Here is a 15,475-nt window from a genome sequence, read left to right as displayed (position 1 = left end):
TCTTAGCGCCTCTCCTATTCAACATATTCATGGCAGCGCTCTCCATTATAGTGGACAGCAAACTGCAGGAGAGAGGACTGGGCATTAGATACAGATATGATGGCGGTCTGTTCAACATAAAAAGACTCAGGGCAAAAACACGTACAAAATTCATCACAGAACTTCAATACGCTGATGACTGCGTTCTAGTTGCAAAAACTGTACAGCAATTACAAGAAATGTTGAACACCTGGGCATACGAGGCTTTGGGCCTTAAGCTAAACATCGACAAAACTAAAATCATGTGCACTCCCCCGGAAGATCACAACAATGCTATAAAAATCGGAGAAGAACTATTGGAATATGTAGCGGAATTCAATTACCTCGGCAGTTTGATTTCGGAAAAGGCCAATATCGACTCTGAAATTCAGCACAGGATTAGCAGCGCCTCAAGAGCATTCTGGAAATTAAAAGACAGGGTTTTCTACAACCATGACCTGAGCACAAAAACGAAACTTGCAGTGTACCGAGCAATAATAATCCCCACCATGTTATATGGGAGCGAAACCTGGGTGCCGTACCGCCGACACATGAACGCATTAAACAAGTTGCAACAGAGACACCTTAGACAACTCTTAAGAATCAAATGGTTCCATCTCGTCTCAAACGTATCGGTTCTTGAAAAAGCTAACTGCGAGAGTATTGAAGTCATGGTTACAAAATCCCGATTAAGATGGGCTGGTCACGTATGCAGAATGCAAGAAAACCGCATACCAAAATCACTGCTTTACGGTGAGCTTGTAGACGGTAAGAGGAGGCCAGGTGGACAACTCAAAAGGTACAAGGACATTTTCCACGAAAACTTAAAGGGGATTAATGTGCAGAATGAGTGGGAAGTAGCAGCTCACAATAGAACTCAATGGAGAAGAATTGTAAACTCAGTTAACAGCGAGAACCAAAAAGTTAAGAGGCAACAAAGCAATGAGATCTTTGAATGTCCGGAGTGCGGTAGACAAATAACATCACGTATTGGGCTTTTCAGTCACAGAAAGGCTCATGAAAGAAAACGCCTTGCGTGACCATCTTCTGATGCGTGTCAAATACTCGTCAGCGAGTAATGGCAGTATGTATATATGTATGTGTTGCCGGTACGCCTTTCCCTATCAAGTAAAGTAAAATTACGATCGCAATCCGCTTATTTTTAAGATTTTTTTTCGAAAAGGTAACTAGATAAAATAATTAGATATGTTTCTGAGCATCTGAAATGGAATTATAAGGATATCGTTAGGGTGTACATGTTTTTTATAACGAGAAAACCTCAGTAATCGCGATAATTTAAAAACTCAACTTTTAACATAATAACACGCCATAACTTAAGAACCACTTTAGATATTCATGCTTTTTTTATTTTGAAGATCAGATCTCGGATCATTTACAATATGTTTACATAAGAAAAAATCGATAAGGTTGTTTTTTTTTCATTCTATAATTTTAAACAACCAATCCATTTACTTTTAGTGCATAGTAGTTTTCAGCAATCGTGTAACTTTTTTATTTATAAAGATTTTTACATACTGTCTGCGAAAAAAGTTTTTGGAAAACTACAATCAATTATTTTTAATAGATTTCGAGATATCGATTTATCGATTTTTGAATCTAGAGTTCTAGTAGCGCGACCACTATCGAACTTAATTCCATTTATTTGTTATCAAAAATGCAAGTGTTCCTAACTTGCACTTAAAAATTTTCAAGCTATGGGGAAAATTACAACTACCAGTTAATAAATATACAAATAAAGTATCACGGGGCGTAATTAAATTGTGAAGCTGAATCCATGATGTACACCTTTCCCTAGAACTTTAAGTACTGACAGATGTACTGATTTACTGATTACTGATTGGGTTAACCGGTCGACTGCGACAAATCTGCTATATCCCCTTCCACGTCTCTTAGCAATGTGCACAGTTTCTCGGTTTATTTCATACGTTTGGCAACGTGTTTACTGTTCTCTCTTTGTACAGTACATTATAAACGCATTGTATTCTTCTTACATACGGAAATCTTGACCCTAGACTAACCTTTGCCAGCCCTTAGTATACGGGAGCTATTATATTTTTTTAAATGTAAAAAAAATATTTGTTCGTGTTTTTGGATTTTGTTCATTGGATGCAACACTGTGCGTCGCATCGCATGCCCCTCTATTGCCAGCCTTAAAGGGCTTAAAGTAACATACTTAAGTATCCCAAGGCTCCTACCCATGTCAAAGCCATCATCATCTTGGGCCTGTGCCTTTTATCGATTTCAATCATAAAAGGAGCACCAGAAAACAGAAGGGTTGCTATTGATATGGCTCCTACTAGATTTGACAGTTGACGCATCTTCAAATCAATAACTTCCTAACAGAAGAAAAGTTCATTAATCATGGAATATAAATACATGCGTAACCTAATTCTAGGACTGTTCAGAATCGGTAATAAGAAAAATCAGAAGTAAGTTATTGCTATAAATATACTTACTTGGTAGAAGTAGCAAGGAAACATAGAAAAAAAAACAAAAAATGACCATTTCGTCGTGATGACCGTTATGAGTGATTTGTAGAACGTAGGTTGCCTAAGAACTTCACAAGTTGTCCTAGAAAATGTCTCAATAGCATTAGTCCTTTGCTGCGGCATAAAAACAGTTGGTTGTGACGAGTGAGTTTGGTCCTCTAAAATATCGTAGCTGTAAGTGTTGTTGTGGTTCACTGGAGTATCAGCAAACAACGGTATTGGCATCCTAAATAAAAAAGATATAACTTTTTTGAACGACTACTTTTTTATAATATTATATTACCCGTTGACGCTCATTGTTGTAGGTCTTTCTAGATCCTCGTCTTTGCCATATGACATTTCGAGATGTAAATTTTTATGATTTCTTTCGTTAGGATCATTTTTCTTTGAATTTTCAGGTCCATCAAAACTTTCCAAATTGACAGGTTTGTCGGCTTTGGCCTGCAAACAATTTTAGTTAAAATCTAGCTATATTTTATTGCGTTAAGCAACTTTAAAATCACTATAACCTCACTCAAAGGATCTGCTTTAGCTTTGCTGCCAGTCTCTTCGTCTTCGAAAGTTTCCCAGTCCTTGACTCGTACGTATTTTGACACTTCTTCGTCCTCTTCATCTTCAAATGTCACCCAATCCTTAGTATCTTCATTTTTTTCCTTCATATTTTCTGTTGATTTATCATGTTTGTTGGAATTTGAACTTTCCGCGCTAAAATTAAACGTTTACGCATGATAATTTCGAATAGTAACACGCTAAATTCTAATGATGTTTCTAAATAAAAATTTGCTCATTTAATTTCAATCCTAGTGAATTATTTATGCCGGTTAGTCGTAGCAGGTAGAAGCTACTTTATGTTTTGCATGCCAGTTAAAACGGAAGACCGAAGCAAACCGAAGTAAGATGTCCGTCCTTTTAAGCTACACGCACACTGGTGCGATCACGGCCGCGATCACGATCACGATCAGGGCAGCGATAACATGAACGATCATTCTAGCACACACCAACGCGTTCACGTTCACCCCCGTACCTGTGCGCCATCCTGTAGGTATACATAGGTACAAATTAAAAATGTGAATTATGTATACCGAAAAAAAAAACATTCTTAAATATTTATCTACAATATTTAAACTTAAACAATAAAAATGTATACATATGTACTATCTAATCCAATTGCAACTCCTATTTTGTCTCAAACTTTTTATTTTTAATTCTATTATTTTTGTTGGATCGGATAAATCATATAGAATTTTGTGTATTTTTACGGCCTTAATTAGCTACTCTGTTAACTTCATTTCTAAATTGCAACAAGAAAAACACACAAAATAACGGAAAATTCGTATCAGTTGGGTCGCGATCACGCGATCAAACTCGACAAGTTGAATCTGATCGCCACCGCAGAATAGAACGCCGCCAGGCCGCTTCGTCTCCAAAACTCGATCGCGCCAATGCGAAACGGCTCATATGTATTCTTCAGCAACTTTTGGCCGCGGCCGCGTGGAGATCGTGATCGCGGCCGTGATCGCACCAGTGTGCGTACGTCTTAATACGTTTGATATGTTTTGACTGAACAGGTATGATCTACTGATTGATACGTTTTGACTGAACAAGTAATGTTTGAGGGTGCTAATAAATTTGTTTAGAAATCCTTGTTGGCCTATAAAAAAATAGGGGTGAACCGCTTTTGAAATACACCGGGTATAATTTGCTAACATGCTAATAATGGTATACCTAAATATTATTCTTTCATACTATTCTTTTCAAGCTTTTGCAGCTCAATACAGCTGTAATGTTAAAGGATATCATATTTTTATTTGTACTTTCATCGGTATACGAATAAAAGAAATATTCTTTTAAAAGTATACAGGGTGGCGCACCTTATTCGCCTCGGTTGATTATACGAAAACGGGAAGATGTAGAAACAAAATATTTTATGGGTATATGTGGGAAGGCAATGTGCACAATTTAAAATTATTTTGAAATGTACAGGGTGTGTCAGAACTAAGATCCATACCAAAGTTATATTTTTTCTAATGGAACACCCGGTATTTTATTTCATTTTTGGATTCTTGAACAAAAAATAAGGTATTTATTATAAGGGTTTAATATGTTTAAAAGTTTTGGTTTTTGAGATATTTAAAGATATTTAAATATGCAGGCTATAATAAAAAAATTGTCAACAAGTTGTACATTACTTCTCAGAGTTAATTCTTGTGCCTGACTTTCATGCCAGAGAAATAATCTTTACTAAAGAATTTGATTGCTTTCTTAAATGTATACAGGAATACAGGGGTATCAAAAATTGCTGGTCTATTTTAAATATTTATTTTATATAAAAACTTCGTTATTTCAAAAACACTATGTATTTTTTTAAATAAGTCGAAGCAGATGTAAATGCTCTTTCAAACTATATTAGGGTTCTTGAACAAAAAATAAAGTATTTATTATAAGGGTTTAATATGTTTAAAAGTTTTGGTTTTTGAGATATTTAAAGATATTTAAATATGCATGCTATAATAAAAAAGTTTGTCAACACCCTGTTTATTACTTTTCAGAGTTAATTCTTGTGCTGACTTTGAAGCGAGAGAAATAAACTTTACTAAAAAATTGTATTGCTTCCTTAAATGTATACAGGGGTATCAAAAATTGCTGGTCTATTTTAAATATTTATTTTATATAAAAACTTCGTTATTTCAAAAACACTATGTATTTTTTTAAATAAGTCGAAGCAGATGTAAATGCTCTTTCAAACTATATTAGGGTTCTTGAACAAAAAATAAAGTATTTATTATAAGGGTTTAATAGGTTTAAAAGTCTTGGTTTTTGAGATATTTAAAGATATTTAAATATGCAGGCTATAATAAAAAAATTGTCAACAAGTTGTACATTACTTTTCAGAGTTAATTCTTGTGCTGACTTTCATGCCAGAGAAATAATCTTTGCTAAAGAATTTGATTGCTTTCTTAAATGTATACAGGAATACAGGGGTATCAAAAATTGCTGGTCTATTTTAAATATTTATTTTATATAAAAACTTCGTTATTTCAAAAACACTATGTATTTTTTTAAATAAGTCGAAGCAGATTTTAATGCTCTTTCAAACTATATTAGGGTTTCCTATACCTATCTGGCTCATATTTTGAATAAAAAGCGATTTTTCAATAAATTTGTAATCAAGATGGCTGGTGTCGCCACGGCAATTTTCTAGTGACTCTTAAAGCCCCGTTCTCAGAACAACGTAGTGTCGCGGGCGACAGAGTTTGACATTTCAAACAACCAATGGGAGCTGTACTAAATTTAAAATTCACAGCTGTTTGAATTTTGTACAAATCTGATTGGTTCTTTTGTCGTGTCGCTGGCTACACAGTTTGACATTCAATTCAAACAGCTGTCAATTTTAAATTTAGTACAGCTCCCATTGGTTGTTTGAAATGTCAAACTGTGTAGCCAGCGACACGACGCAGTTCTGAGAACGGGACTTTAGTAGCTATTTTCAAAGTCGACATTAATTTGTGGACTTTATTTAAATTTATAAGAGGTTATTTTTATTTAATTTACTTACAATAAGGTTAATAAATAAGTATTTATTATTTTACCGAGAAAAATGAAGCAGTATCTGCTGGCGGAAGGAATGGATATGTTACTAGTGGTTTTATTTTATGGGACAATTGCCTGTTGGCCTGAAGGGTTTATGCTCAAAGATATCCTAACAGGAATTCCAAAAGGAACAAGCGTTCCTTTGAAAAACTACTTTTCATAATTCGCAGATCTGATAGTGTGGTATATGAAAAATCTATTAAGCAGAAACCTGTCGTTGGAGGTGAAGAAAATGAATTTTCCTTAATTGGTTCTTTTATAGAAAATCCAATATATCTACAAGTCATCGTAATATAAATCAAAGATCCACTTCTATATTTTTCTTGATAAAGTAATAAATACTTACTTAATTAAATGATTGCAGGTAAATTTAATAAAAGTAAATTGTTATAAATTTAAATAAAAAAAGTCCATAAACTAATGTCGATATTGAAAATAGCTACTAACTGTCACCAGTGGCGTAGCTAGGTAACCAAGGGCCCTGGGGCAAATTAAAAAATGGGGCTCCACTGCTATGTATACTGATTAGGTTTACAATTAATGCTTGGTGTAGGTTTGGCTAATAAAACGAAATAGAGAAGATTTAAGGGTTTATTATACAGGGTGTCCCAGAAATAAATGCAAGTATTAATAAAAAATAAATGCAAGGGGTGGTAGATCTCGATAAAAGAAACATATTTTTTCTTTACCGTTTTTCAAATAAGTCCAAAATAACGGAGTTATTTTACTTTAAAAATTAAAAAAAATGATTTTTTGCTAAAATTTTGAGAACCACTGGATCTTTTCTAGATTTTCTTTCATGTAAATTTAATCTAATATTTATGTTGCAATATTATCAAGAAATTATGTTTTTTAACTAAAAAGTAAAAACATTTCCAAAATTTTTTTAAAAAATATTGCATTTTCAAAAAAAAAATTCGCGAAAAAAACCTCATAGGAGTGTCTCTGGGGTTGAACTTTACTACCAGTTAAAATACTTGCACATATTTCTGGGACACCCTGTATAAAGGTCGGGCCTACCAACACAATTTTTTCCTAGCTTTAGTTTTCGCAAAAGTATTAATGACTTCGTTTAAATCCAGGCTTGATGCGGTTTTATTTTCAATTGCTATTAGCGATAAATGTCGGAGTCGAGTTTAGCCCATATTATTTCTTAAATAATTTTTTATTTTTTAAATTTGCTAAATGACCTTTCAGCTGCTGCAGAAGTGATAGAAATTGTAAAGAATAATAACATTGCTGTAAATACTTCCGTTAGGTCGCATTATAGCACTCCATATTTGCTCATTATTTCCTTACATAGTTGGTGAACAGTCCATGGGTGAGTTAGTTGAGGTAAAACTAGGTGGTAAGTATTAGTAAATTGAAGTGAAAAACTACGGCCTATTATATCTGAATATTTTCTTTGGAATTCGTCACACTTTTGTAATAAAGTTGCTTCATAATAAAAATGTTGGTGTTAGAAAATCGAATATGTATATGACAGACTGCACTCATACCAATAAAACGTGTATCTAATTGAGATATTAGCTTTTTTCGTTTTCCTGTTATTACCGATTCTGAACCGTCCTAGAATTGTGATGCGTATGCGCAGAAGGAAATATGAAGACATTATTTCATTTGCGCATGCGCTGGAGAGTTCTAGGACGATTCAGAATCGATAATAACAGGAAAACGAACAGACCTAAAATTGTGTGTAGTACATTATTGAAAATCTCAATTTTAAATATTTTTCTCGGTTTGGAAATCGGTGAGGAAATCTATAGATTTGACACGATTTATTGCGGACATCAATATGAGTGGTAAAATCAAATAAAATTGAACCACTATATTAACCAGTACAAAGAAGTTTATTGACATTGGCTTACTTACTCCTGATAAAGCATTCATTTTATTAACCGTTCCCGAAAAAAAAAATCTTAACTCGAATTCACAATAAAACGGACATCGATGAATAGTAAAACGGACATATTACTATCCGTCAAATTGCTAACACTGCCAACCTACAGAAAGAATTTAGGGGAATTCCCTAGACATAACTTTTTGAATTTCTCTCAACTGAGTTGTCATGATTAAAGTGGGGTTGCAACCTGTCATATTTATTTTGAAAGTGGGAGAAATTTCCAAAAGTTCAGTTCGATCAAGATTTCTGGTAAGGATTCGAGGGCCCCCTAAGCTTGAGGGCCCCGGGGCACTGCCCCGCCTAGCCCCTGACTGTCACTAGCAAATTGCCATGACGACACCAGCCATCTTTATTGCCATTTTATTGAAAAATCGCTTTTTATTCAAAATCTGAGCCAGATAGGTATAGGAAACTCTAATATAGTTTGAAAGAGCATTTAAATCTGCTTCGATAAATTTTAAAAAATACATGGTGTTGTATTTGAAATAACAAAGTTTTTATGTAAAATAAATATATAAAATAGACCAGGAAATTTTTGATGCCACTGTATACATTTAAGGAAGCAATATTTTTTTTAGCGAAGTTTATTTCTCTGGCTTCAAAGTCAGCACAAGAATTAATTCTGAAAAGTAATGTACAGGGTGTTGGCAAACTTTTTTATTATAGCCTGCATATTTAAATATCTTTAAATATCTCCAAAATCAAAGGTTTAAAACATATTAAACCCTTATAATAAATGCCTTATTTTATTCCCAAGAATCCAAAAATGAAATAAAATACCGGATGTTCCATAAGAAAAACGATAATTTTGGTATGGTTCTTAGTTCTGACACACACTGTACATTTGTAAATAACTTTAAATTATGCACATTGCCTCTCTACATATACTCATAAAAGATTTTGTTTCTACATCTTTCCGTTTTCGTATAATCAACCGAGGCGAAAGAGGTGCGCCACCCTGTATATAGTACAGTCAATCTGGCACTTTAACTCCCATCAAATTATCCCTGCTCTTATACTTTGCCAGTCGTAAGTGGTCCACTGGAAAAGCGTAAATTCGAAAATTCGTATCCCCCCACCCGACCGTTTTTGAGAAACTCAAAAAAATTTTGGATTCAATTTCCTGGCTGAACGGTAGGTCGAGAAGATTCGAGAAGTATCGAGTTCTACTGGAATGGAGTAGTACATACGAAAACAATCGAAACCTTCTCTATGCACCTAACGATCTATGGACTATTCTAGAGACCTTTAGCTGTAGGTATAAAAGCCGGCGGCTGTGGCCTAAAGAGGGCAGTTATAAATAGACAAAAACGCGCTAAAATTCAAAATAAATTCTTAGTTATAAATCGTTTGTAAATAGTTCAATAAGTCTTTTATCGTTATTGTTTTTGTTAATTAGTGTTAAATAAATAGTGTTTAAATAAATTGTGACTTTCTATCCACACGAAACCGACGAAAAACGTAACAATTGGTGTTAGGTGTGGGGTGTGTGATAGACTAGGAAAATAAAAAGACAGACAATGGCTCCGAAAAAATTGTTGAAAGACTTGAAAGTGTCGGAATTAAAATGCGTACTGGAAGAGAGGGAATGCGAAACAGATGGAAAGAAAAGCATTTTGCAAGCCAGACTGAGAGACGTTTTGATTGAGGAACGTGAGGATCCTGACACATTTTGCTTTGAGCTGGAAGGTGACCTTGACTCGTCCTTACAAAAATTAGACGACAACTTGAACAATTTAAATAGTAAAATAATTGACTTGGAAGTTAATTTAGAAGAGAAAATCAGTGATAAAATTATGGAAAATTCCCAGGATTTAATCAATATATTAGAAGATAAGATCATCGACAATTCTAAAGATATACAGGCCAGCTTTAATAATAAAATAATAATTTTGGAAGAAAGTTTTAACAATAAAATAACAGAGATTGAGGAAGATGTAAATAGAAAAATCGAAATTTTGAAAGAACAAATAGCAAAGGCAAATTCACCAAAATGTCAAGAAACATCGGAGGGACCGAAACTAGCCGAAAATAGGTATGCCTCAAAATCAGTTATGAAACCTCCACAGTTTGACGGAAAAACCGCTTGGGCCAGGTGCGACGAAAACTATCATCAGACCGGACATTCTTAAAACATCGAAGAAGGTTAAAACAACACAATGGTGACTACGTACTGCTACGGGGGGCTCCGCTGCTGTTCATGGAGAAGTAAACCTTAATTTTGTTATTGGGAGCACCAGTTTCGAACATCCAGTGTTCGTAGCAGATATCGAAGATGAACTTATTATCGGAATGGACATTATGACCACTAAAGGTTTTGAACTAAACTTCAAACAGGGAATTTTGAAAATAAATGAAGAAGTGGTTCTACATCGAAAATGTGAGGAGACACTTCGCGTGGTGGTAGCAGAAGATGTTTCGATCCCTGAGCGCTGTGAGATATTTTTGGATGGTTGCCTGGAAGGTAAAATGAATAATGGGAGTATTATTCTGTTGGAGCCAAGGAACCATGACAGCGAAATAGGACGAGGGGTCGCTGTTGGAAAAGCCCTGCTACGAGCGAAGAACACTGTACCGGTGAGAGTAATGAACACGAATTATTATTCTGTACCTATCCTTGAAGAAGGGAACCCTGTTAGGGTACTGTTGTTCGGTCTCCTCAATCATTCGAGGCGTGGAAGCCTCCAAAGTTTCGACTTCAAAAATTCCGGACAAAATGGTGAAGGAGTTTTTAAACGTTAAGGGATTATCTCCCGAAAATAGTAGAAAATTGAGAAACCTGAAAATCAAGTATCAAGATGTGTTTGATAAAGGAGAAGCAGGACAGAGAGGTCGTACCAATTTAGTACAACATAAAATTGATACCGGAGATGCACGACCAATCAAACAAAATCCGAGAAGACTTCCGCTCGCCAAACGTGAAGAAGCTGATAAAATCCTTCGAGAAATGAAAGAAGAGGGTGTCATCGAACCATCTAACAGCCCGTGGACATCGCCGGTAGTACTAGTAAAGAAGAAAGACGGTACCACCAGGTTCTGTGTTGATTATCGGCAGCTCAATAATGTTACCAAGAAGGATAGTTATCCCCTGCCGAGGATAGACGATACTCTAGACACGCTGGCGGGGTCAACGATATTCTCTACGTTAGATCTGAAGAGTGGATATTGGCAAGTCGACATGGCGCCGAAAGACAGAGAGAAGACAGCGTTCTCGGTGGGCTCCGGACTGTGGCAATTTACCGTCATGCCTTTTGGATTGTGCAACGCGCCAGCTACCTTTGAGAGACTAATGGAGTCTGTGTTAAAGGGACTATCCTGGCCTACCTGTTTAGTGTACCTGGATCATAGTGGTTGGGAAATCCTTTGACGATCATCTGAAGAATTTGGAAGAAGTTTTCAAGCGACTAGGGAGCTCTGGTTTGAAACTTAGCCCCAAGAAATGTCATCTGTGTCAAGAAAAGGTACACTACTTGGGCCATGTAGTCTCCTCCCTAGGAGTTGCGGTAGATCCACAGAAGACCAAGACAGTGGAAGAGTGGCCAATACCTAAAGATAAAAATGAACTACGAAGCTTTTTGGGAGTATGCACATACTATCGCCGCTATGTACAGGGTTTCGCCACCATCGCAAAACTATTAGCCTTATCGCAAATCTGGCAAGAGGCGTTTCTCTTGGGACTCAGATTCTGAGGAGGCATTCCGAAAACTGAAGAAGGCCCTGTCTAGTGCGCCCATACTTAGCTACCCTCTTGGCAACGGAAACTTTATATTGGATACCGACGCTAGCAATGTTGCGTTAGGCGCTGTTCTGTCTCAGATCCAGGATGGTCAAGAAGAAGTCATTGGTTATTTTAGTAAGACCTTGTCAAAACCCGAAAGGGACTACTGTGTAACCAGACGAGAATTACTAGCAGTAGTTAAAGCAGTGGAACACTTCTACAAGTATCTCTATGGAAGAAAGTTCTTGTTAAGAACAGACCATGCTGCTTTGAAATGGCTGTTGCAGTTTAAGAATCCTGAAGGGCAGGTAGCTAGATGGATTGAACGATTACAAGAATTTGACTTCGACACAGAACATCGAGCTGGGGCAATCCATCGAAATGCCGACGCACTTTCCAGAAGACCTTGCGCTAAGGACTGTAAGCATTGTTCCCGAGCAGAAGAGAAAGAAGTGAAACTCCTAAGAACAACTGTGGTTAATGATAGTTGGCAACCCGAAGATCTTGCAAATGACCAAACCAGTGACCCAGAATTAGGTTTAGTAATTAACTGGAAAAACACAGGCCAAAGACCAACGTGGGAAGAAGTTTGCAGATATTCGCCGAACGTAAAGTCGTACTGGGCCCAGTGAATTCCTTGGTAATAGATAACGGACTACTTCGCCGTGTGATCGAGAGACCGGAGGGACAAGAAGAGAGAAGGCAGATCGTCATTCCAAAGAAGAGGGTCCCAGAAGTCTTGGAGGAAGTTCACAATGGAACCAGCGGTGGACATCTTGGTGTTACCAAGACACTTGGCAAGCTGCGTGAACGGTTCTACTGGGTGAACTGCAAAGAAGATGTTAAGGTCATCCGAGGGCGGGCCATATTGTTAGGTTAGGTCGAGTCCACACCGGTCCGCAACACTGCCCCCTTCTTAGGTACATGCTCGTCCCGAGATGTACACGGTGAATGAAGGTATTTGCAAAGCTGGCCCCTGGTACATTGCGAAGTCTTGTAGAAATAGCAGGCTACAGTTTTCTCTCCCGATCTCAGCTTTGGGTTGTAGCAGCAAACAAGGATCTCGATTCCCGTAAATCTGAACAAGACTTCAATCATGTTCCGGATTGTACGCCAACTCAAACCATCGAGTCCACACGCCAGCTTCGGAATGGCTAATCGTGTAATATTGTTGTTTAGCAAGGCTTCTCTGAGTTCATTTTTTTTATAGATGGGAAACGCCTTTAGGGCCGGAGTGTGGGGATCTCCCTCTCTACTCTACCCAGAGGGCCTACCCACTAAAAACCCATATTTGTCAAACCTCAGTCTCCGTCTCGGAACCGCCCGGGGCATTACTTCAAGACAGAGGGTTGTCTTATGTGTGCATCCTATGTATTAATCGTTGCGCCAACTCTTCCTGAAATTTGGTTTTCATAATAACCCTAAGCATTTCCGCAACCCCTATGCTCTTCTCTTGGTCTTCACCCATAAGTGCCCCGACGTTATCTAGCGTGACCTTGGTGCCGCACCTTGCCTCTGCCACGTCCCTAAATTCCCTCCATCTTCCACACTTGAATAGAGTGTGCGCAGGAGTCTCCTGCTCCTGGCAGTACACACAGCGATCGCTATCTCCTTTGCCCATCCTTTTCAGGTATGTGCCAAAACACCCATGACCTGTGATAGCTTGAGTAAGAAAGTGGTCTACCTCCACCCATCCATTCTTGTGCCACTCCGCCACATTTTCAATAAATTGCTTTGCCCAGCCATCATATCTCTGCCAATCCTCCTGCCATTTCATCAAGATGTTTTCTTTTACTTGCAACCTATGTTCCTTGCCCAGCCTGTAGGTGTCGCATCTTTCCTCTACCTGGTGTACAATGGGCATGACACCAGCCATGCCAGTACTGCCGTTGTCGGCGCAGTGCGGTAGGCGCTCGTAATATGTAAGGCCAATTTCCTAATCATAGATTGCAGCATATTTTGATAGTGTTGATATTGTATATCTCTTCGCCAAATTGGAGCGGCATACAATATCATAGAAGTCACGGCCGATGCCATCGTCTCCTCTCTTCATAGCCCTAGGTCCGCCAACATTGGGCATTACCCGCGACAGGGTGTTAGTTGCACGTGTGGCCTTTTCCACTATTCTGCGGACGTGGGTGGTCATACGCAGACCGCTGTCCAACCACACTCCCATGTACTTTACAGCTTTGCAGGGCATAATAGTCACTCCCATGATATCAGCGCTCCAGCCTTCTAATTTCCGCTGTCCCACCAAAGCAAGCAACTCCGTCTTCTGTTTTGCTAAGCTGATACCCATGCTATCCAGCCTGTTGCCGATTATCAGCGCCGCAGTCTCCACTCTTATTTGCAACATATTGGGCGTTGAGGCTGTGATCAAGACTGCCAGATCATCTGCATAAGCAAGAATCTCGCACCCAGTTCCTATGTCCAACCTCAGCACTTGGTCATAGAAGACGTTCCACAGCGTCGGGCCAAGTACTGATCCCTGAGGAACCCCGCAACTCATTTTATAGGTTTGGCCGTCCTCCGCCTCTATTTTCCTGCATGATAAGTAGGACTGGATAACCCTAATTAGGTACCTGCTGATGCCCATTGACTTCAATTGGTTTATAATACCCCGCCAGGGAGCAGAGTTAAATGCGTTTTTCACATCCAACGTGAGAAGGGCTACGTATTCCCTACTCTTCCAGCTGCGTTGCCTTATCAGGTCGACCTTGTCCACAATTATGTTAAGAGCGTTTATTGTGGATTTGCCCTTTCTGAATCCAAATTTTTCCTCCAGTTCAGTCTCCAGTCTAGCTTTTATTAAGGATTCAAAGAGTTTCCCGCTGGCATTAAGTAGGCATATTGGTCTGTAGTTTATCGCAGATGAACTCTCCATTTTGGGCTTTTCGATCAAAACCAGCTTTCCAACCTTCCACAATCTCGGAAAATGGCCCCGGACTAAGCACCAATTCATAACGTTAGTAATGGACTCCGGATCCTTCAAAGCTGCTGCTTTCAACACCTCTCCAGGTATTCCGTCCAAACCTACCGCTTTACCATTCTTTATGTTACGCGCGGCGCTTAAAATTTCATCCGTAGTAAAAACCGGCACTTCCTCAGTAGGTATATTCAAGTTACCCCATTCAATGTCTGGTCTCGATGGGAAAAGAGCCCTCACTTGTTCTCTGACTTCATCTGCCGGGATAGGAACTCTAGCCCTATTCATAAACTTCCTGGTGACTATTCTGTATGCCCTTCCCCACACATCCGCGTTCAGTTCGTCGCACAGTTCTTTCCATTTTTGCTTTTTAGATCTTGCAATCTCCTCCTTGAGTTTCTTTTTTGCCCCTTTATACTCTTCACCCAGGTTAGTGACGGCCACATGAGTCCCCAGTCTTTTATTTTGCCTCTTAATTAATCGTCTCAAACGAATGCAGTTTCTTCTCAGTTCGGCAATCGCATTGTTCCACCAATATACCGATTTCCTATTACCACCAATCCTTTTGAACAACAAGAATCTATTACAGATTTTTCTTAGGGATTTATCTAGACCTTCCGGCTCAGGTGTTCTCATCGCTAGGCCATATTCCTCAACGTGAGCTGTTACTTTCTCCAGACCATTATACGTTACTTTCCACCCACGAGGACTTTGTTGTTTTCTTACGGATATGCAGCTCCTATCTAGCTCAAAGGAAATGTATCTATGTAAGCTCATATTTTCTACCTCATCCCTCACCCTCTAGCCGG

The 15,475-nt window shown here is 38.2% G+C and overlaps 1 protein-coding gene across 2 annotated transcripts in view; it reads right to left on the bottom strand.

Annotated features, from left to right (window-relative positions):
• Positions 1 to 15,475, bottom strand: part of LOC115878364 — a 77,787-nt gene that overhangs the window by 3,022 nt on the left and 59,290 nt on the right. For both annotated transcript variants that reach the window (XM_030894836.1, XM_030894835.1), the window contains exons 8-11: positions 3,038 to 3,233; positions 2,812 to 2,969; positions 2,496 to 2,754; positions 2,213 to 2,375 (exon numbers count right to left, since the gene is read on the bottom strand). In XM_030894836.1, the coding sequence (XP_030750696.1) occupies positions 2,213 to 2,375; positions 2,496 to 2,754; positions 2,812 to 2,969; positions 3,038 to 3,233 (776 nt within the window). The remainder of the gene's footprint in view (positions 1 to 2,212; positions 2,376 to 2,495; positions 2,755 to 2,811; positions 2,970 to 3,037; positions 3,234 to 15,475) is intronic.

Source organism: Sitophilus oryzae, unplaced genomic scaffold (genome assembly GCF_002938485.1).
Source record: "Sitophilus oryzae breed Bouriz unplaced genomic scaffold, Soryzae_2.0 scaffold_1508_pilon_pilon, whole genome shotgun sequence".
Lineage (NCBI taxonomy): Eukaryota > Metazoa > Arthropoda > Insecta > Coleoptera > Curculionidae > Sitophilus > Sitophilus oryzae.
Note: the sequence above shows the minus strand (reverse complement) of the source record. Positions and strands in the feature narration are given on the sequence as shown.